The sequence below is a fragment of the Oncorhynchus tshawytscha genome, linkage group LG01 (genome assembly GCF_018296145.1).
Source record: "Oncorhynchus tshawytscha isolate Ot180627B linkage group LG01, Otsh_v2.0, whole genome shotgun sequence".
Classification (NCBI taxonomy): Eukaryota; Metazoa; Chordata; class Actinopteri; order Salmoniformes; family Salmonidae; genus Oncorhynchus; species Oncorhynchus tshawytscha.
This window is the reverse complement of record NC_056429.1, coordinates 4,606,218-4,629,790: the sequence shown is the minus strand read 5'-3', so window position 1 is coordinate 4,629,790 and position 23,573 is coordinate 4,606,218. Positions and strand designations below refer to the sequence as shown.

General features: G+C 42.3%; 2 protein-coding genes across 5 annotated transcripts in view; one reads left to right on the top strand and one right to left on the bottom strand.

Annotated features, from left to right (window-relative positions):
- LOC112237566 (acyl-CoA Delta-6 desaturase-like) overlaps positions 1-23,573 on the top strand; it is an 83,041-nt gene that overhangs the window by 22,853 nt on the left and 36,615 nt on the right. The window lies entirely within an intron of this gene.
- Positions 454-21,812, bottom strand: LOC112237565 (acyl-CoA Delta-4 desaturase-like). 4 transcript variants are annotated; one of them, XM_042320527.1, is made up of 14 exons: positions 21,664-21,799; positions 20,935-21,037; positions 20,269-20,570; positions 19,228-19,338; positions 15,077-15,274; positions 8,510-8,611; positions 8,039-8,164; positions 7,148-7,208; positions 6,943-7,019; positions 3,983-4,080; positions 3,725-3,821; positions 3,090-3,169; positions 2,564-2,689; positions 454-2,430 (listed from the first exon to the last, which is right to left on the bottom strand). In XM_042320527.1, the coding sequence occupies exons 3-14, from the start codon at positions 20,503-20,505 to the stop codon at positions 2,379-2,381; spliced, it is 1,365 nt and encodes a 454-aa protein (XP_042176461.1). In that variant the 5' UTR covers positions 20,506-20,570; positions 20,935-21,037; positions 21,664-21,799; the 3' UTR covers positions 454-2,378. The 4 variants fall into 4 exon arrangements, with proteins under 4 accessions (XP_042176461.1, XP_042176418.1, XP_042176439.1 ...); XM_042320484.1 differs by having other exon boundaries at positions 20,269-20,580; positions 21,664-21,798; XM_042320505.1 differs by lacking the exon at positions 20,935-21,037 and having other exon boundaries at positions 20,269-20,580.

Sequence of the window (23,573 nt, the reverse complement as noted above, 5' to 3'; positions counted from 1 at the left end):
TACTATGTTTCATAAGTGGCAGGTGGGCTATACCTCAATGGCTGCGGAATTTAATTTCCACTACAAACTTGTGCAAACAAAACACCACTTTAGAAACATAATGCTGGGTACTAGAGGTCAATAGAGACTCAACCAGGGGAGGCTGGTGGGAGGAGCTATAGGAGGACATGATCATTGTAATGGTTGGAATGGAACGGTATCAAAGACATGGAAACCACATGTTTGACTCCATTCCATTCATTCCATTCCAGCCTTTACAATGAGCCCATCCTCCTATAGCTCCTCCCACCAGCCTCCATTGGACTCAAACGTATCATCAGGGTAGAGAAGGCTGTCAGGTGTAAGTGTGTATTTTACAAATATATTTTACATGTTAACTTATATTTTATGAACTTTTTAGTTGTCATTCATTATTTTGTTGTCAAACTTGTCAAAGTATAGGTCTGAACTTGGTAGTTTTATGCAATGGATTTTAATGTAGCCTAGCAACAGTATTCAGGTAAAAGGCAAACATTTCAATTCATTAAAATATGGCAAAATATATTTATGAAATATAATTGGTAAATTATTTTACTAGCTACCACAGCACGCTATCAAAATGTATTTCCAGATATTTAAAGATATAAACATATTTGTAGAAATATGAAAAAGGCCAATTTTGTAATATGTCGATATATTTAAATATGTAATATATTTAGATATCTGTCATTTACATATACGTACATACATGTTGTTAAAATATATATCAATGTATTTTTTCCGTTTGGGGAGGAATAGTCTATCTAGTCACCAATGATTAAGGCCAGGCGTTTCGGTTGTTGTTTTCCTAACCCGCATTTCGATAAACTGACCTCAAGTTGCTGATATAGCACTTTCTCACACCATGATCACATAACATAAATATCCAATAAGTCCCAAATCAATTCCCAACCATGTGGATTGACTTCAAAAGAAATAAATCGCCAACAATTATTCTCATCAGCAGTATTAGCGTATTTTAAGGACATTATCGAAATATTAACATTATTAAGGGAATGATAGGTGTTTTATGTAAGAAAATGTAGAACAATTCAGAACCAAGTAGACATTTTAATTTACTATAGAATAAACTATGAGGAAATGGCTTTTGCAAGCGCCAACATCCCGCTCGAAAAAGTTGACAATCCCAAATTGCGCACCTTCATTAACACACGTAAAGAACGGAGCCACAGCCCGGAAAAAAACACAGTAATGGACAAATCCACTGTCACACATCGTGTATGAGAGCTGGGTGAAGATGTTAAAGTTGTTCTGGCTGATAGAGTGTATTTACAGGCAGAGAACTATTCAACAGTGTTAGAATATCACTCCGAGTAGCTTCGCTTTTACATGAACCTTGTGGAGGCGGAGAAGCGCATCTCCAAATACTGACATCTTAACAGAGATGGATAAAATGTGTTCTTTCTATAGTAAATGAAAATAGGCGAGCCGTTAGTATTCTGAAAATAGTCTATATTTCACCCCTCCACATTTTCGGATACCAAAATGCCTATCATACCCATATGTTAATTAACACAACGAAGACGTCGTGAAATATTGTTGTTGATTGATGTTGTCTTGTTATGTAAGGACGAGACTGTTCCACTATATATCCCCCGCAACGTTTCAAGGTTGAAGCATTCTTCTGAGACGGCATAATTATGTCAGATGGCTGTCTATCCGGTCTATCCTGTTTTTCCATTTAAAATGTGACGCTAAATTGCAGGTTTTGCAGAATATATTGTTGTCTGCAAAGAACATCCCAGCGGGGAATTTCAAGCGATAGAGATGTTTTATTGTACACTTATATTTTCTGCTTGGATTCATAGTATTTCCCCTTTAAGTGTCCAAATTGCCCCATTTATATAACCTCCTGTCATCAGGGATTGAGTCTGTTGGAGGCGATCAGCTTGAGAAAAACGAGGTGTAAAATCACTGATCTACAAATAGAATTCCCTGCCAAATAATAGGTTTTGTGGAATTAAGATTCATATGCTGCGCCTCCCCTGGTTCAGGCGACCCCTCCACCAGAAACGAATGGACAACCAGACTGGAATGACTGAGACTTGTGTAAATTACAGAGCATTTCCTAGGATTTTCTGCCTGCATCAAACCCAGTGGATAATGCTGGAATATTGGTCAATAAATACTTTTTGGTTTTTTAAAAACGCCTGGCCCTACTATATAAACCCTCTATTTATGCTATGGATCCCCATTCACTGCTGACAAGGATTAAAACAATTATATTAAAATAATGTTTGCAGCGATCATTATCATCAAAAACATCCAGGAAATGTCCTCTCTGTTCGCAGGTCGTTAATCTGCGATGGATTAAATCCCGTCCAGAGTCAGGAAGGGATTTATTTATGGAGATACGCATCCAGCCACAGATCCCCTGACTTCTTCAGTGACCTGGAGAAGAACAGAGGTGGATAAAGAACCAGGTAAATCACATAGGAGACTGAGAGCAGCAGGTATCACCTTATGATGTACAATCTATTCCCAGAGGAATAGCACTATACAAGTATTCATTAAAACACTTTACCTGACAACATCAGTCATGCCTTTCTGCAAAGTCTTGACCTGGTAGGGAACTCCATGTTTCTCACACAAAGCACGAACCAGAGGAGCCACCAGGTGGTAGTTATGACGGGGCATGGTAGGAAACAGACTGGGAGACAGAGGGGGAGAGGCAGAGAGAGAGTGGGGGGGAGGAGAGAGAGGGAGAGAGAGATTAGAGAAAGAGGCAGAGAGAGAGAGAGAGAGAGAGAGTGGGGGAGGAGGAAGGAGAGAGAGATCAGACACAATCAGAGTTTTTTCAGAGAAACCTCCATTTCTGAGTAGGATTGTATCAATATTGTATCTAAACACTATTACGAGGTAGAGTATTTAGTACAAACAACAAGTTATATTTAAGATCGAATGAAGCTGAATACTTAAACTATAAACTTAAACTATAACTTAAACTAAAACTATAACTTTAGTATGTCAGTGACCTGATAAATAGCCATATAAATACACTATATACTGTTTGACAGACAACAGTAAGGTGGGATATTTGTTTCACTTACTGGTGTTCAATCTGAAAGTTGAGGTGTCCACTGAACCAGTCGTTGAAGGTTGACTGTTCAATGTTGCAAGTAGCACTCAACTAAGACCAGAGAAAGAGACACGTTACAGCTCCCTCTGCTGGAGAACTACAGAAGGCACAGCCCCAGAAAACACTCCTGGACCTGTACTCAGGACTGCTGTTCCCAGATCAGTTTAGCCTTTTAAGATTATAATGAATAGGAATGTATTGATCCTAGATCAGTTGTCTAGTAATGATGACATGTTACCTGCATGGTGAGCCAGTCCTGGTGTCTAGTAATGATGACATGTTACCTGCATGGTGAGCCAGTCCTGTTGTCTAGTAATGATGACATGTTACCTGCATGGTGAGCCAGTCCTGTTGTCTAGTAATGATGACATGTTACCTGCATGGTGAGCCAGTCCTGGTGTCTAGTAATGATGACATGTTACCTGCATGGTGAGCCTGTCCTGGTGTCTAGTAATGATGACATGTTACCTGCATGGTGAGCCTGTCCTGGTGTCTAGTAATGATGACATGTTACCTGCATGGTGAGCCTGTCCTGGTGTCTAGTAATGATGACATGTTACCTGCATGGTGATCCAGTTCTGGTGTCTAGTAATGATGACATGTTACCTGCATGGTGAGCCAGTCCTGTTGTCGCTCGTGATCCATCTCCATAGGAAGGTGACTCATCTGGGTCACCCATACAAACCAGTGGCTTTCCAAAAACCTATATACGGTACAATATTCACAATATAATTATTCAGCCACAATATTATATTACATTATTACATGAAGCACAGCATTGTGTTGTTTTCTAATACTGTAGATAGTTTAAATACAACAAATGAATGAGTTAAGCTTTGAGCTCCCTCTCAGTTCATACTTTACCTGACGAAGCTGATCAATGCTACTGAGCCAAAGAAACCAAAGAAGGGATAGTAACAGCAGAAGAAGCGAAGGTAGAAACTCATCGCCCACGCCAGATCCTTCACAGGAGACAAAGATTGGGATTACGGACAGACATGATCACATCTGGGGTTCCTAGCAAAGCAACAATTATCACTGTTGATTAGGAAGCATTACGGACAGACATAATGACATCTGGGGTTCCTAGCAAAGCAACAATTATCACTGTTGATTAGGAAGCATTACGGACAGACATAATGACATCTGGGGTTCCTAGCAAAGCAACAATTATCACTGTTGATTAGGAAGCTAGTCATTTCTGATGGTACAGTCAGTGTTAGTGGTATTATGCTCGCTAGCTTTAGTGAGCAACGAACAAGGATTTAGTGCCCCCAGGTGTGAGCATAATAATAATAATCATAATCATAATCATATCTATCCTGCCCTGCCTTTCTAAGGCCTTCGAAAGCCAAGTTAACAAACAGATCACAGACCATTTCGTACCCTCTCCGGCTATGCAATCTGGTTTCAGAGCTGGTCATGGGTGCACCTCAGCCACGCTCAAGTTCCTAAACGATATCATAACCACCATCGATAAAATACAGTACTATGCAGCCGTCTTCATCGACCTGGCCAAGGCTTTCGACTCTGTCAATCACCACATTCTTATCGGCAGGCTCAACAGCCTTGGTTTCTCAAATGGCTGCCTTGCCTGGATCACCAACTATTTCTCAGGCAGAGTTCAGTGTGTCAAATCGGAGGGTCTGTTGTCCGGGTCTCTAGCAGTCTCTATGGGGGTGCCTCAGGGTTCAATTCTCGGGCCGACTATTTTCTCTGTATACATCAATGATGTCACTCTTGCTGCTGGTGATTCTCTGATCCACCTTTACGCAGACGACACCGTTCTGTATACTTCTAGCCCTTATTTGGACACTGTGTTAACTAACCTCCAGACGAACTTCAATGCCATACAACTCTCCTTCCGTGGCCTCCAACTGCTTTTAAATGCAAGTAAAAATAAATGCATGCTCTTCAACCGTTTGCTTCCCACACCTGTCGTCCCATTCTGACTTAGAACACAACTACAAATACCTAGGTGTCTGGTTAGACTGTAAACTCTCCTTCCAGACTCACATTAAGCATCTCCAATCCAAAATTATATCTAGAATCGGCTTCCTATTTCACAACAAAGCATTCTTCATTCATGCTGCCAAACATACCCTCGTAAAACTTACTATCCTACCGATCTTTGACTTCGGCGATGTCATTTACAAAATAGCCTCCAACACTTTACTCAGCAAATTGGATGCAGTCTATCACAGTGCCATCCGTTTTGTCACCAAAGACCCATATACTACCCACCACTGTGACCTGTATGGTCTCGTTGGCTGGCCCTCGCTTCATATTAGTCGCCAAACCTACTGGCTCCAGGTCATCGATAAGACTTTGCTAGGTAAAGTCCCGCCTTATCTCAGCTCACTGGTCACCATAGCAGCACCCACCCATAGCACACGCTCCAGCAGGTATTTCTCTCTGGTCACCATAGCAGCACCCACCCATAGCACACGCTCCAGCAGGTATCTCTCACTGGTCACCATAGCAGCACCCACCCATAGCACACGCTCCAGCAGGTATCTCTCACTGGTTACCATAGCAGCACCCACCCATAGCACACGCTCCAGCAGGTATCTCTCTCTGGTTACCATAGCAGCACCCACCTATAGCACACGCTCCAGCAGGTATCTCTCTCTGGTTACCATAGCAGCAAACACCCATAGCACACGCTCCAGCAGGTATCTCTCACTGGTCACCATAGCAGCACCCACCCATAGCACACGCTCCAGCAGGTATCTCTCTCTGGTTACCATAGCAGCACCCACCCATAGCACACGCTCCAGCAGGTATCTCTCTCTGGTTACCATAGCAGCACCCACCCATAGCACACGCTCCAGCAGGTATCTCTCTCTGGTTACCATAGCAGCACCCACCTATAGCACACGCTCCAGCAGGTATCTCTCTCTGGTTACCATAGCAGCACCCACCTATAGCACACGCTCCAGCAGGTATCTCTCTCTGGCTACCATAGCAGCACCCACCTATAGCACACGCGCTCCAGCAGGTATCTCTCTCTGGCTACCATAGCAGCACCCACCTATAGCACACGCTCCAGCAGGTATCTCTCACTGGTCACCATAGCAGCACCCACCCATAGCACACGCTCCAGCAGGTATCTCTCTCTGGTCACCATAGCAGCACCCACCTATAGCACACGCTCCAGCAGGTATCTCTCTCTGGTTACCATAGCAGCACCCACCTATAGCACACGCTCCAGCAGGTATCTCTCTCTGGCTACCATAGCAGCACCCACCTATAGCACACGCTCCAGCAGGTATCTCTCTCTGGCTACCATAGCAGCACCCACCTATAGCACACGCTCCAGCAGGTATCTCTCTCTGGCTACCATAGCAGCACCCACCTATAGCACACGCTCCAGCAGGTATCTCTCACTGGTCACCATAGCAGCACCCACCTATAGCACACGCTCCAGCAGGTATCTCTCTCTGGTTACCATAGCAGCACCCACCTATAGCACACGCTCCAGCAGGTATCTCTCTCTGGTCACCCCCGTTATTATTGCCGCACCTCCGTTATCCTACCTCATTTCCACACACTGTAAATAGACCTTTTCTACTGTATTATTGACTGTATGTTTGTTCCATGTGTAACTGTGTTGTTTGTGTTGCACTGCTTTGCTTTATCTTGGCCAGGTCACAGTTGTAAATGAGAACTTGTTCTCAACTAGCCCACCTGGTTAATTAAATAAAGGTTAAATAAATAAATAATATAAATATATATATATAATTACTCTCTCGTGGAAGCCTTTACATTCCAGATAAGAATGAAGAGGATTAAGTCTACATTTAGTTGGTATGAAATCTCACCACCCAGTCCCGTTGTGAAAACATGGTCCGGAATATCTGGATGTTGAAAAACACTGGAACGATTAGTGGAGGTCCAACTGAAACACAGAAGGGAAATATTGGTAGTACATACATACATCAGTTGTCTGTCTTTTCCTTTTACGTGTTCAATGAAAGTTGATGTGATTCTATACAGAAATCCAATGAAACGTGTTCAGCAACTTACTGAGGAAGAAGTACTGGTGTTGGTGATGGTAGGGCATGTACTTCAACTTCTTTATACCATACTACAATAGACAGAGACAAGGAGACAGATGGATCTTACACAGAAACACGAATACCGTTTTAACACGACTGAGACAAACCATTACATGGACATTATTATTATTAAATTAATGAGCTATTACATGGATATTTGAATACTACATGGATATTATTACATGGTTATTTCATGAATATTAAATTAATGAGCTATTACATGGATATTATTACATGGTTATTTCATTAATATTACATTAAATTTATGAGCTATTACATGGATATTATTACATAGTTATTTCATGAATATTACATTAATTTAATGAACTATTACATGGATATTTGAATATTACATGGATATTTAAATACTACATTCATAATATTACATGGTTATTTCATGAATATTACATTAAATTAATGAGCTATTACATGGATATTATTACATAGTTATTTCATGAATATTACATTAAATTAATGAACTATTACATAGATATTTGAATATTACATGGATAATATTACATGAATATTTAGATTATTATTCAAATATGACAGGAAGTCAGATGGGTCATAAAGCACTAAGTTTTTTTATTTTTTATTTTTTTTAACCTTTATTTAACTAGGCAAGTCAGTTAAGAACAAATTCTTATTTTCAATGACGGCCTAGGAACAGTGGGTTAACTGCCTGTTCAGGGGCAGAACGACAGATTTGTACCTTGTGGGCTCAGGGATTTGAACTTGCAACCTTCCGGTTACTAGTCCAACGCTCTAACCACTAGGCTACCTACTAGGTTGTGAGTCCAGTTGGGGAAGGAATCACAAGTATACGCAGGAATCACAAATATACTACAGTGATAACTACCTCTACAGGCTGTTTGTCTCCCAGGACGAAGACATGTAGTGAGTTGATATCAGGATCTTTACGAAAAATGTTGGGCTTAGCGTGGTGCTGGAAGTGACGATGGTTCCACCAGTTAGCAGAGGCACCCTGGAAACACACAGCTACTGTTACTTATTGATGGTACACACAATTACACTTACTGTAACTTACACCTGTTGGACACTACACAAAATAAGGCTAATGTATAGCAGTGAACTTGGAAATGTAACACTGCTCTGGTGAATGTAGGAAAGTGAAAGGGACAGTTTCCTGAACAAAGACTTAACATAGTCCTGGAGTAAAATGTACTTTCAAAGGAGATTATCCATTGAGAAGGGTTTTCAGTATAGAACTAGGTTTAAACTGTGTCCGGTTAACTTTTCCAAAGAGTAGCAGAAGATCAGCCTAAATAAACAGTATTGTCAAATGTCCAACCATTGTCCAGCAGCCTACCTTTAGGTGTCCAATGACAAACTTGTGCAGTTTGTGGTTCCAGACGGATTTCTTGCAGACTGACAGGTGGCCGTAGTCATGCTGCAGCCAGCCAGCTTGGGCCTGAGAGTGAAAAAGAAAGGCAGAATTTGAACAGTGTCTGAAAGGTGGTTTGGTAACCTTATCTCTCTTCTCCCTCTTTTTCCCCTGCCCCGCAACAAAGTTTCTCCCTGCAGGTGATCACTGAGTCCGAGGTACTAAGGGAGCTCCTGAAACTAGACCCCACAAAAACATCTGAGTCAGATGGTTTTAGACCCTTTCTTCTTTAAGGTTGCTACCCCTATCATCGCCAAGCCTCTCTCTGAACTTTTGAACCTGTCTCTCCATTCTGGGGAGGTTCCCATTGCTTGGAAGGCAGCCACAGTTCGTCTTTTATTGAAAGGGGAGATCAAGCTGATCCCAACTGTTATAGGCCTATTTCTATTTTGCCCTGTTTATCAAAAGTGTTGGAAAAACTTCTCAATAATCAACTGACTGGCTTTCTTGATGTCTATAATATTCTCTCTGGTATACAATCTGGTTTCTTTTCAAGTTATGGATGTGTCACTGCAACCTTGAAGGTCCTCAATGATGTTACTATTGCCCTTGATTCTAAACAATGTTGTGCTGATATTTTTATTGACTTGGCCAAAGCTTTTGATACGGTAGACCATTCCATTCTTGTGGGCCGACTAAGGAGTATTGGTGTCTCTGAGGGGTCTTTGGCCTAGTTTGCTAACTACCTCACTCAAAGAGCACAGTATATAATGTCAGAACATCTGCTGTCTCAACCACTGCCTGTCACCAAGGGAGTACCCCAAGGCTCGATCCTAGGCCCCATGCTCTTCTCAATTTACATCAACAACATACCTCAGGCAGATGGAAGCTCTCTTATCCATTTATATGCAGATGATACAGTCTTATACTCAGATGGCCCCTCCCCAGAATTTGTGTTAAATGCTCCACAACAAAGCTTTCTTAGTGTCCAACAGGATTTCTCTGTCATATGGTTTGGTATGAAGAATGCCCCACTCCCTACTGGTGTGATTACTCTGAGGGTTTTGAGCTTCTGGTAGTCACCTCATACAAGTACTTTCTAACCCCTGATTCAGATGACCATCCTAACTATGCTAGATTACGCAGACATCATTTATAGATCGGCAGGTATGGGTGCTCTCGAGTGGCTAGATGTTCTATACCATTCTGCCATCAGATTTGCCACCAATGATCCTTATAAGACACATCACTGCACTGTTTTTGTGGGGTATACTCCTCTGTAAACTGGTCATCACTGTATACCTGTTGCAAGACCCACTGGTTGATGCTTATTTATTAAACCCTCATAGGCCTCACTCCCCCCTATCTGAGATATTTACTGCAGCCCTCATCCTCCACATACAACACCCGTTCAGCCAGTCACATTCTGTTAAAGGTCCCCAAAGCACACACATCTCTGGGTCGCTCCTCTTTTCAGTTCGCTGCAGCTAGCGACTGGAACGAGCTGCAACAAACACTCAAACTGGACAGTTTTATCTCCATCTCTTCATTCAAAAACTCAATCATGAACAGTCTTACTGACAGTTGTTGCTGCTATGCGTGATGTATTGTTGTCTCTACCTTCTTGCCCTTTGTGCTGTTGTCTGTGCCCAATAATGTTTGTACCATGTTTTGTGCTCCTGCCATGTTGTGTTGCTACCATGTTGTTGTCATGTTGTGTTGCTACTATGTTGTGCTGCTACCATGTTGTTGTCATGTTGTGTTGCTACCATGTTGTTGTCATGTTGTGCTGCTACCATGTTGTTGTCATGTTGTGTTGCTACCATGTTGTTGTCATGTTGTGTTGCTACTATGTTGTGCTGCTACCATGTTGTTGTCATGTTGTGCTGCTACCATGTTGTTGTCATGTTGTGCTGCTACCATGTTGTTGTCATGTTGTGCTGCTACCATGTTGTTGTCATGTTGTGCTGCTACCATGTTGTTGTCATGTTGTGCTGCTACCATGTTGTTGTCATGTTGTGTTGCTACTATGTTGTGCTGCTACCATGTTGTTGTCATGTTGTGCTGCTACCATGTTGTTGTCATGTTGTGCTGCTACCATGTTGTTGTCATGTTGTGTTGCTACTATGTTGTGCTGCTACCATGTTGTTGTCATGTTGTGCTGCTACCATGTTGTTGTCATGTTGTGCTGCTACCATGTTGTTGTCATGTTGTGCTGCTACCATGTTGTTGTCATGTTGTGCTGCTACCATATTGTTGTCATGTTGTGCTGCTACCATATTGTTGTCATGTTGTGCTGCTACCATGTTGTTGTCATGTTGTGCTGCTACCATGTTGTTGTCATGTTGTGCTGCTACCATGTTGTTGTCATGTTGTGCTGCTACCATGTTGTTGTCATGTTGTGTTGCTACCATGTTGTTGTCATGTTGTGTTGCTACCATGTTGTGCTGCTACCATGTTGTTGTCATGTTGTGCTGCTACCATGTTGTTGTCATGTTGTGCTGCTACCATGTTGTTGTCATGTTGTGTTGCTACCATGTTGTTGTCATGTTGTGTTGCTACTATGTTGTTCTGCTACCATGTTGTTGTCATGTTGTGTTGCTACCATGTTGCTGTCATGTTGTGCTGCTACCATGTTGTGTTGCTACCATGTTGTTGTCATGTTGTGTTGCTACCATGTTGTTGTCATGTTGTGCTGCTACCATGTTGTTGTCATGTTGTGCTGCTACCATGTTGTTGTCATGTTGTGCTGCTACCATGTTGTTGTCATGTTGTGTTGCTACCATGTTGTTGTCATGTTGTGTTGCTACCATGTTGTTGTCATGTTGTGTTGCTACTATGTTGTGCTGCTACCATGTTGTTGTCATGTTGTGTTGCTACTATGTTGTTCTGCTACCATGTTGTTGTCATGTTGTGTTGCTACCATGTTGTTGTCATGTTGTGCTGCTACCATGTTGTTGTCATGTTGTGTTGCTACTATGTTGTTCTGCTACCATGTTGTTGTCATGTTGTAATGCTACCATGTTGTTGTCATGTTGTGTTGCTACCATGTTGTTGTCATGTTGTGCTGCTACCATGTTGTTGTCATGTTGTGCTGCTACCATGTGGTTGTCATGTTGTGTTGCTACCATGTTGTTGTCATGTTGTGTTGCTACCATGTTGTTGTCATGTTGTGTTGCTACTATGTTGTTCTGCTACCATGTTGTTGTCATGTTGTGTTGCTACCATGTTGTCATGTTGTGTTGCTACCATGTTGCTGTCATGTTGTGCTGCTACCATGTTGTGTTGCTACCATGTTGTTGTCATGTTGTGTTGCTACCATGTTTTTGTTATGTTGTGTTTCTACCATGCTGTTGTCATGTTGTGTTTCTACCATGCTGTTGTCAGGTTGTGTTGCTACCATGTTGTTGTCATGTTGTGGTGCTACCATGTTGTTGTCGTGTTGTGTTTCTACCATGTTGTTGTTGTGTTGTGTTTCTACCATGCTGTTGTCATGTGGTGTTGCTACCATGTTGTTGTCATGTTGTGTTGCTACCATGTTGTTGTCATGTTGTGTTGCTACTATGTTGTTCTGCTACCATGTTGTTGTCATGTTGTGTTGCTACCATGTTGTTGTCATGTTGTGCTGCTACCATGTTGTTGTCATGTTGTGTTGCTACTATGTTGTTCTGCTACCATGTTGTTGTCATGTTGTAATGCTACCATGTTGTTGTCATGTTGTGTTGCTACCATGTTGTTGTCATGTTGTGCTGCTACCATGTTGTTGTCATGTTGTGCTGCTACCATGTGGTTGTCATGTTGTGTTGCTACCATGTTGTTGTCATGTTGTGTTGCTACCATGTTGCTGTCATGTTGTGTTGCTACTATGTTGTTCTGCTACCATGTTGTTGTCATGTTGTGTTGCTACCATGTTGTTGTCATGTTGTGTTGCTACCATGTTGCTGTCATGTTGTGCTGCTACCATGTTGTGTTGCTACCATGTTGTTGTCATGTTGTGCTGCTACCATGTTGTTGTCATGTTGTGTTGCTACTATGTTGTGCTGCTACCATGTTGTTGTCATGTTGTGTTGCTACCATGTTGTTGTCATGTTGTGCTGCTACCATGTTGTTGTCATGTTGTGCTGCTACCATGTTGTTGTCATGTTGTGCTGCTACCATGTTGTTGTCATGTTGTGTTGCTACCATGTTGTTGTCATGTTGTGTTGCTACCATGTTGTTGTCATGTTGTGTTGCTACCATGTTGTTGTCATGTTGTGTTGCTACTATGTTGTGCTGCTACCATGTTGTTGTCATGTTGTGTTGCTACCATGTTGTTGTCATGTTGTGCTGCTACCATGTTGTTGTCATGTTGTGCTGCTACCATGTTGTTGTCATGTTGTGCTGCTACCATGTTGTTGTCATGTTGTGTTGCTACCATGTTGTTGTCATGTTGTGTTGCTACCATGTTGTTGTCATGTTGTGTTGCTACTATGTTGTGCTGCTACCATGTTGTTGTCATGTTGTGTTGCTACTATGTTGTTCTACTACCATGTTGTTGTCATGTTGTGTTGCTACCATGTTGTTGTCATGTTGTGTTGCTACCATGTTGTTGTCATGTTGTGCTGCTACCATGTTGTTGTCATGTTGTGCTGCTACCATGTGGTTGTCATGTTGTGTTGCTACCATGTTGTTGTCATGTTGTGTTGCTACCATGTTGTTGTCATGTTGTGTTGCTACTATGTTGTTCTGCTACCATGTTGTTGGCATGTTGTGTTGCTACCATGTTGTTCGCATGTTGTGTTGCTACCATGTTGTTGTCATGTTGTGCTGCTACCATGCTGTTGTCATGTTGTGCTGCTACCATGTTGTTGTCATGTTGTGCTGCTACCATGTTGTTGTCATGTTGTGTTGCTACCATGTTGTTGTCATGTTGTGTTGCTACTATGTTGTTCTGCTACCATGTTGTTGTCATGTTGTGTTGCTACCATGTTGTTGTCATGTTGTGTTGCTACCATGTTGCTGTCATGTTGTGCTGCTACCATGTTGTGCTGCTACCATGTTGTTGTCATGTTGTGTTGCTACCATGTTGTTGTCATGTTGTGTTGCTACCATGTTGTTGTCATGTTGTGTTGCTACTATGTTGTGCTGCTACCATGTTGTTGTCATGTTGTGTTGCTACCATGTTGTCGTCATGTTGTGCTGCTACCATGTTGTTGTCATGTTGTGCTGCTACCATGTTGTTGTCATGTTGTGTTGCTACCATGTTGTTGTCATGTTGTGTTGCTACCATGTTGTTGTCATGTTGTGTTGCTACTATGTTGTGCTGCTACCATGTTGTTGTCATGTTGTGTTGCTACTATGTTGTTCTGCTACCATGTTGTTGTCATGTTGTGTTGCTACCATGTTGTTGTCATGTTGTGCTGCTACCATGTTGTTGTCATGTTGTGCTGCTACCATGTGGTTGTCATGTTGTGTTGCTACCATGTTGTTGTCATGTTGTGTTGCTACCATGTTGTTGTCATGTTGTGTTGCTACTATGTTGTGCTGCTACCATGTTGTTGTCATGTTGTGTTGCTACCATGTTGTTGGCATGTTGTGTTGCTACCATGTTGTTGTCATGTTGTGCTGCTACCATGTTGTTGTCATGTTGTTCTGCTACCATGTTGTTGTCATGTTGTGTTGCTACCATGTTGTTGTCATGTTGTGTTGCTACCATGTTGTTGTCATGTTGTGTTGCTACCATGTTGTTGTCATGTTGTGTTGCTACCATGTTGTTGTCATGTTGTGCTTCTACCATGTTGTTGTCATGTTGTGTTGCTACCATGTTGTTGTCATGTTGTGCTGCTACCATGTTGTTGTCATGTTGTGTTGCTACCATGTTGTTGTCATGTTGTGTTGCTACCATGTTGTTATCATGTTGTGTTTCTACCATGTTGTTGTCATGTTGTGTTGCTACCATGTTGTTGTCATGTTGTGTTGCTACCATGTTGTTGTCATGTTGTGCTGCTACCATGTTGTGTTGTTGTTTTCGGTCTCTGTTTATGTAGTGTTGTCTCTCATGTCATGATGTGTTTTGTCCTCTATTTTTTAAAATTATTATTATAGTTTATTATTTTTTCCGAGCCCCCGTCCCCGCAGGAGGCCTTTTGTCATTTTGTAGGCCGTCAATGTAAATAAGAATGTATTCTTAACTGACTTGCCTGGTTAAATAATGGTTAATAAATAAATAAAATAAATAAATAAATTTCAATCTTAAACCTAACCTAAATCCTTACCCTAACCAAAATCTTAATCTATTCGTCTAATTCTAACCTTAATCCTAAACCTAACCTTAACCTTAATCCTAACCCTAACCTAATCATCTAATTCTAACCTTAATCATAAACCTAACCTAATCCTCTAATTCTAACCTTAATCCCGAAACCTAACTTTAACATTAATCCTAACCCTAACCTAATCCTCTAATTATAACCTTAATCCTAAACCTAACCTTAACCTTCGATCCCTATGCCTAACCTTTGACTCTGCCTGTCAAATATCTTCTTGTACCCCCTAATAATACTGTAATGGTACCTGAGACGTGGCCAGCATGAGGGAACAGAGCAGTGTGAGGCTCCAGCTGGTCCCCCAGACCCAGAGCAGGCCCAAAGCCAGGGCCTCTAGTAGCAGGATGTGGCCCAGGTAGAGGCTGAAGAACAGGGGGCGGGCTCGGAGGAGACCCTCCTTCTCCACACGGTCACGCAGGGCCTGGAAGTCCTGCACCAGAGCTGCCTGTATGGATTAGAGGTGATCAATAATCATTACAGACGTATGAAGTCTATCTCAATTAATCTGGCCTTGATTTCAGGATGTGAGAAATTAGGATGCTTGGAATTACAGAAATGTGATAGAGCAAAGTAGATGAACCAGAAGGAAGGTGGATGATGGTAGAGAGATGAGAATTGAGGGAGTGGAGGGGAGGAAGAGGACAGGAAGGGAGAGGGAGAAGGACAGGAGAGGAAGAGGACAGGAGAGAGATAAGGACAGGACAGGGATAAGGACAGGACAGGGATAAGGAGAGGGTTAAGGACAGGACAGGGATAAGGACAGGACAGGGATAAGGACAGGACAGGGATAAGGACAGGACAGGGATAAGGAGAGGGTTAAGGACAGGAGAGGGAGAAGGACAGGACAGGGATAAGGACAGGAGAGAGATAAGGACAGGACAGGGATAAGGACAGGACAGGGATAAGGACAGGACAGGGATAAGGACAGGACAGGGATAAGGACAGGGATAAGGAGAGGGAGAAGGACAGGGATAAGGAGAGGGATGACGACAGTGTAAATTGAGAAGAGAAACCTGTAGAGAAGAAGAAGAAGAATAGAATAAAACTTTATTGTCCACATCCAGGATGGACATTTTTTGTTTGGCATCACTTTCATTAAAATGATCACATACACATACAGCTGAAGTCTGAAGGTTACATACACCTTTAGCTAAATACATAAACTCAGTTTTCACAATTCCTGACATTTCATCTGGCAGCAGGGTAGCCTAGTGGTTAGAGTGTAGAGGTGGCAGGGTAGCCTAGTGGTTAGAGTGTAGAGGTGGCAGGGTAGCCTAGTGGTTAGAGTGTAGAGGTGGCAGGGTAGCCTAGTGGTTAGAGGGTAGAGGTGGCAGGGTAGCCTAGTGGTAGGAGTGTAGAGGTCGCAGGGTAGCCTAGTGGTTAGAGTGTAGAGGTGGCAGGGTAGCCTAGTGGTTGGACTGTAGAGGTGGCAGGGTAGCCTAGTGGTTAGAGTGTAGAGGTGGCAGAGGAGCCTAGTGGTTAGAGTGTAGAGGTGGCAGGGTAGCCTAGTGGTTAGAGTGTAGAGGTGGCAGGGTAGCCTAGTGGTTAGAGTGTAGAGGTGGCAGGGTAGCCTAGTGGTAGGAGTGTAGAGGTGGCAGGGTAGCCTAGTGGTTAGAGTGTAGAGGTGGCAGGGTAGCCTAGTGGTTAGAGTGTAGAGGTGGCAGGGTAGCCTAGTGGTTAGAGCGTTGGAAGTTCAAACCCCCGAGCTGACAAGGTACAAGTCTGTCGCTCTGCCCCTGAACAGGCAGGAAACCCACTGTTCCTAGGCTGTCATTGAAAATAAGAATTTGTTCTTACTTGCCTAGTTAAGTAAAAAATTAAAATAAATCCTAGTAAAAATTCCCTGTCTTAGGTCAGTTAGGATCTCCACTTAATTTTAAGAACGTGAAATGTCAGAAAAATAGTAAAGAATTATTTATTTCATCTTTTATTTCTTTCATCACATTCCCAGCGGGTCAGACGTTTACATACACTCAATTAGTATTTGGTAGCATTGCCTTTAAATTGTTTAACTTGGGTCAAACATTTCGGGTAGCCTTCCACAAGCTTCCCACAATAAGTTGTGTGAAGTTTGGCCCATTCCTCCTGACAGAGCTGGTGTAACTGAGTCAGGTTTGTAGGCCTCCTTGCTCACACACAATTTTTCAGTTCTGTGGTCAGGGCTTTGAGGTCAGGGCTTTGTGATGGCCACTCCAATACCTTGACTTTGTTGTTCTTAAGCCATTTTGCAACAACTTTGGAAGTATGCTTGGGGTCATTGTCCATTTGGAAGACCCATTTGCAACCAAGCTTTAACTTCCTGACTGATGTCTTGAGATGTTGCTTCAAAATATCCATATAATTTTACCTCCTCATGATGCCATCTATTTTGTGACGTGCACCAGTCCCTGCTGCAGCAAAGCAACCCCACAACATGATGCTGCCACCCACATGCTTCACGGATAGGATAGTGTTCTTTGGCTTGCAAGCCTCCCCCTTTTTCCTCCAAACATAATGATGGTCATTATGGCCAAATAGTCATATTTTTGTTTCATCAGACCAGAGTACATTTCTCCAAAAATTATGATCTTTGTCCCGATGTGCAGTTGAAAACCATAGTCTGGCTTTTTAATGGTGGTTTTGGAGCAGTGGCTTCTTCCTTGCTGAGAGGCCTTTCAGGTTATGTCGATATAGGACTCATTTTACTGTGGATATAGATAATTTTGTACCTATTTCCTCCAGCATCTTCACAAGGTCCTTTGCTGTTGTTCTGGGATTGATTTGCACTTTTCGCACCAAAGTACGTTCATCTCTAGGAGACAGAATGCGTCTCCTTCCTGAGTGGTATGATGTCTGCGTGGTCCCATGGTGTTTATACTTGCGTACTATTGTTTGTACAGATGAACGTGGTACCTTCAGGAGTTTGGAATTTGCTCCCAAGGATGAACCAGACTTGTGGAGGTCTACAATTTTTTTTCTGAGGTCTTGGCTGATTTCTTTTGATTTTCCCATGATATCAAGCAAAGAGGCACTGAGTTTGAAGGTAGGCCTTGAAATACATCCACAGGTACACCTTGACTCAAATTATGTCAATTAGACAATCAGAAGTTTCTAAATCCCCCTTCTGTGCCTGATAGGCTGTAACGGGTCCAGTTGATCTGCTATGGACAGGGTAAGGTGCTTACTAACAACCCTTTCCATGCATTTGGCCAAAAGGGGCGCGAGGGCCAAAGGTTAAAGGTCATTTGGTGATTTGGCTCCTGACTTCTTAGGCACTGGTACAATGGTTGACACCTTCCAGGATTTTGGCACTGTACAGGTGCTCAGCAGGAGTTGAAACAGTTGTGTGGAGCAGACCAGCTCAGACCAGCTCAGACCAGCTCAGACCAGTTCAAGAAGAAGAAGAAGAGGAAGAAGAAGGGTAAGGAAATAGAAGTAACAGAAAGCTGAAGAGAACCAGGATAAGATGTAAGACTCCTGAATAGGTAAACAGACAGCGGGCAGCAGGGAATCTGGGCATATACACAGGCTGGTATAATGTGATCTAGTTATAGGGGCATCTGGGCACATAGACAGGCTGGTATAATGTGATCTAGTTATAGGGGCATCTGGGCACATAGACAGGCTGGTATAATGTGATCTAGTTATAGGGGCATCTGGGCACATAGACAGGCTGGTATAATGTGATCTAGTTATAGGGGCATCTGGGCACATAGACAGGCTGGTATAATGTGATCTAGTTATAGGGGCATCTGGGCATATAGACAGGCTGGTATAATGTGCCCTAGTTATAGGGGCATCTGGGCACATAGACAGGCTGGTATAATGTGATCTAGTTATAGGGGCATCTGGGCATATAGACAGGCTGGTATAATGTGCCCTAGTTATAGGGGCATCTGGGCACATAGACAGGCTGGTATAATGTGATCTAGTTATAGGGGCATCTGGGCACATAGACAGGCTGGTATAATGTGATCTAGTTATAGGGGCATCTGGGCATATAGACAGGCTGGTATAATGTGATCTAGTTATAGGGGCATCTGGGCACATAGACAGGCTGGTATAATGTGCCCTAGTTATAGTAGATGACAGACTACTTTTCTAGGAGGTAAATCTTGTCTAAATATCTCCATCCACATCACACCTGCTCTTACCACACTCTGACACATTGTAGAAAGTATCATTCTGCACAGCATTCAGTCTGAGAAGCATGTAATTCCCTATCAGCCAGAGACAGACAGGCCTCACGTTGGTCCCCGGGTCCCTACCTAAACCTACAGTATGTTAGAGTGGGCGTGATGCTATGTCAGAGGGAGAGATGCTGTAGGCTTCACATTATGTTTCATTATGTAGCCTACAACGATGTATGTTATGGGTGTGATGCTGTAGAGGGAGAGAGATAAAGATGGGCCTCCTCACATTTTTCCCATGGTCCTGGCTGGGCTCTGTCGGTGCCAGCTCTCCAATCAGCAACGGCTTCAGAAACTTCCTGACAAAATTCGGATCGAGATGGAATGCGACAAATGCTTCCTAGAAATCAGACACACAGATCAATCTATGTTGTTTAAGAGAAATACATGTCCTTTATTTGTCTCTCAGACAATTAAACACATATTTTAAAAAGTACAAATAAATACTAAATAATAATTAACTGTGAGATTAGTTAAGAGATTATCATGAAATTAGGATCCTGCAATGTACGATCCACTAACAACTAGTGTAATAAGTCATTATCACAATGTACGATCCACTAACAACTAGTGTAATAAGTCATTATCACAATGTACGATCCACTAACAACTAGTGTAATAAGTCATTATCACAATGTACGATCCACTAACAACTAGTGTAGTGTCATTATCACAATGTACGATCCACTAACAACTACTGTAATATGTCATTATCACAATGTACGATCCACTAACAACCAGTGTAATAAGTCATTATCACAATGTACGATCCACTAACAACTAGTGTAATAAGTCATTATCACAATGTACGATCCACTAACAACTAGTGTAATAAGTCATTATCACAATGTACGATCCACTAACAACTAGTGTAATAAGTCATTATCACAATGTACGATCCACTAACAACTAGTGTAATATGTCATTATCACAATGTACGATCCACCAGCAACTAGTGTAATATGTCATTATCACAATGTACGATCCACTAACAACTAGTGTAATAAGACATTATCACAATGTACGATCCACTAACAACTAGTGTAATGTGTCATTATCACAATGTACGATCCACTAACAACTACTGTAATATGTCATTATCACAATGTACGATACACTAACAACCAGTGTAATAAGTCATTATCACAATGTACGATCCACTAACAACTACTGTAATATGTCATACCTACAACATTATAACATTTGCAACAGTCTTCCTGGAATAACTTGAGAACATTTCACCAACAACTTCCATAGTTAGGCTACTGACCGTGGCATCTTCTCCAGCAAAGTGACTGATGACCCTGATGCCCCCCGGGTGTCTCTTCGCCCACTGGGTAATATTATAGACCTTCCTGTCGATGACCAACCACTGGTCGCTTCTGTGGCAGTGCTTCTGGACCTCTTCCCAGGTATAGACTGCACTGCCACCTCGCCCTCCATCGGGCCCAACCCCGTCACCCTTGGCCGGCTCGCTTGACTCCGTCTGCTGACCTCCGCCCCCCATCCTCGGTTCTCTCTGCTCCACTCACACCGTCGCTGTGTCGGCTGCGCTCTGTCCAGTCTGTCCAACTGAAACACACTGAGGACCAGTCAAATGCAATGTACAGAGAGGAAGTCAGGGAATGGAATCAGATCATGCTATCTGAGCCAAGTCACACCTACATGGTGAAATGGTGTGACTCTTCTACAGTTTGATTTTTATTGGGATGAGTCTTGTCCTGGAGGCAGATCTGAGAGATTTCCACTAGATAAGCCAGCTGCAAAGTCAAAATTGGCTATATTCAAACATTTATAAAAACAAACATTTGCTTTTTGGTCTTAATTTAAGATTAGGGTTAGGTTTAAAATCGGATTTGATGACTGTGGCTGTGCTATCTAGTGACCATTCTGCAGAGCTGCCTCCAGAACAAGAATCATGATGAAAAACGCTAACCTGCGATTCTTTCGCCCGAGAGAAGGGAGATGTTTTCCAGACAGCGTTGTACAACAAAATGTGTTGTTCAATTCATTTGCTGAAAATATCGAATGACGAATACCTGTAGAGGCGCAAGAATGTTAGCCAGTCTGGGTCCTGTAATTCCGTGGAATTCATTTTCTACCAACATCAAACCATTAAAAATGTTGCTCAAAATATCTAATAACGAAAACCTGTAGCATTCTGTATGGAGTTTCTATTCTAATCTGTGGAGCATCGATGCGATTTACCACGATGTTTATTTGTAACACTATATTAGAATAGAGACAAAGAGCATTGAAATGTTCTCATCAATAAATAATAAAGAATACGGAGATGCGCCATTGTGTGGGCATGGACTCCTCTTCTGTTCCGCATATGTTTCCCGAGTTTTATATGACACACAGTGCAACTCTTTATGAGTGTTTCACGTTAATGTCTGTATAATGACACACATGATAAAATCCAATAGTCCATTGGCGTGTCATCCCTTTCAGAAATCCCCAGGCTACATGACATTAAATTAATGTAGATTAAAGTACATTTAAAGTAAATTAAATTATATAAAATCGAATAGTCGTGTCATCCCTTACAGAAATCCCCAGGCTACATGACATTACATTAAATCAGGCTATATTGTGATCAACAATATAACGCAATTATACAATGATGATGTGGCTACAGAATGAATAGAATAGCTGCACTCACCAACATTTCCAGATGTGCAATCCTCTCTCTCTCTTCCTCTCTCCTTGTCCTATTCATGCAGATACATTTACTTCTTTCTGATCACCCGTCTCATCATCTATCCAATCAAATCACCAGTAGGCTACTAACGGTATATTTCGTTACATAACTAACTGTAGCTCACTCTGGTCATTCACCCACCCACAAGTTCCCTAAACAATTCCATGCCGATCATTCGAGTCTCTCGTCCAATGGGGTTATTTCACTAGACAGCTGGCATATCTGCAATTGGTTCACAACAGTTTATTCGAATTGTATAAAAAAAGTCCGTCCCTATCAATCTGATTGGCCTTCAGGACTGTCAAAGGCTTGCCTATTCCAACCAATCAGGACGCTCTTGGACGCCCTCACGCTGTCACACGAAGAAGATAACACAAACGGGGCTGTCCTATCTCCAACTCCAAGTTTAACATTTAATTCTTCACTTTAGTTACATACGTGTTTTTTTACATTTTTTTTTATAGATCCATCAATCCACTCCGTTAAATAAATGTAACCCGAGTCATCATTATCTAGTGGATAGAAATTAACTAAACCAAAACATTTTCCGTGCTACCCTTTTACAGTCACGAAGGGTTCATTTAACTGCGGTATTAGTGTAACGAGTTATAATCTACAGCCCATAAGGGTTCGCTAAAGTATGGTGCGCGGACTTTGTACATTAATAAAATGAGTAAAGTCCCCTTGATATGGATTTTTCCTCCTGTTCTCTAAACGGAGTTCTTGATTTGCGTATCCATTTTCATTTCCCCGCACCACACTCACACCCCAGTAGCATCTACCACCAGTCACATACAAGATAAGAATAAACCTTCATACACTTCAATAAAACGTTGCTCTAATGACTAACATCAGTAAGACGACCACACTATTATATCATATGGAGCCATACCTTCTTACTCTACGGAGGCTTTGCATACGAATGCTTTCTCTGAGCAGGCCTCTGATATCCTGTTGCCAAGGGAACACCTTATACATAAAACATAACATAACACATTAATAGGCAATTACAGCTGAAGGACAGAACTATGTAAAATTATATAATACATAACTTTAATAGACAGGTATGGAACTACATAAATTAGATATAAAAAAAGGCAATAGAGCAACACAGTGGAGGTGTCATAATACCCAGAAAACCTTGCGGTCAAACAGTGAAATGGTACCCATTGTTTTCCACCATTAATTTTTCCCATGAGGGATTTTAGAAACACTGAACCAATGAATGGTGGGAAAATGATTGGCACCATTTCCCTGTTTGACTGCTAGGTTTTGTGTCAGCCTCCAGTATTTATGCTGCAGTAGTTTACGTGTCGGGGGGCTAGGGTCAGTTTGTTATATCTGGAGTACTTCTCCTGTCCTATTCGCTGTCCTGTGTGAATCTAAGTGTGCGTTCTCTAATTTTCTCCTTCTCTCTTTCTTTCTCTCTCTCGGAGGACCTGAGCCCTAGGACCATGCCCCAGGACTACCTGACATGATGACTCCTTGCTGTCCCCAGTCCACCTGGCCATGCTGCTGCTCCAGTTTCAACTGACCTGAGCCCTAGGACCATGCCCCAGGACTACCTGACTTGATGACTCCTTGCTGTCCCCAGTCCACCTGGCCATGCTGCTGCTCCAGTTTCAACTGTTCTGCCTTACTATTATTCGACCATGCTGGTCATTTATGAACATTTGAACATCTTGGCCATGTTCTGTTATAATCTCCACCCGGCACAGCCAGAAGAGGACTGGCCACCCCACATATGCTCTCTCTAATTCTCTCTTTCTTTCTCTCTCTCAGAGGACCTGAGCCCTAGGACCATGCCCCAGGACTACCTGACATGATGACTCCTTGCTGTCCCCAGTCCACCTGGCCATGCTGCTGCTCCA

Excerpts from the sequence above, each read along its gene's own strand:
- LOC112237565 (XM_042320527.1), bottom strand. The coding sequence starts at position 20,505 with ATGGGGGGCGGAGGTCAGCAGACGGAGTCAAGCGAGCCGGCCAAGGGT. Across the intron at positions 8,612-15,076 it reads TCATGCTGGCCACGTCTCAG|GCCCAAGCTGGCTGGCTGCA; the intron begins GTACCATTACAG and ends TTTCACTCTCAG. Across the intron at positions 7,209-8,038 it reads GAGACAAACAGCCTGTAGAG|TATGGTATAAAGAAGTTGAA; the intron begins GTAGTTATCACT and ends TGTCTATTGTAG.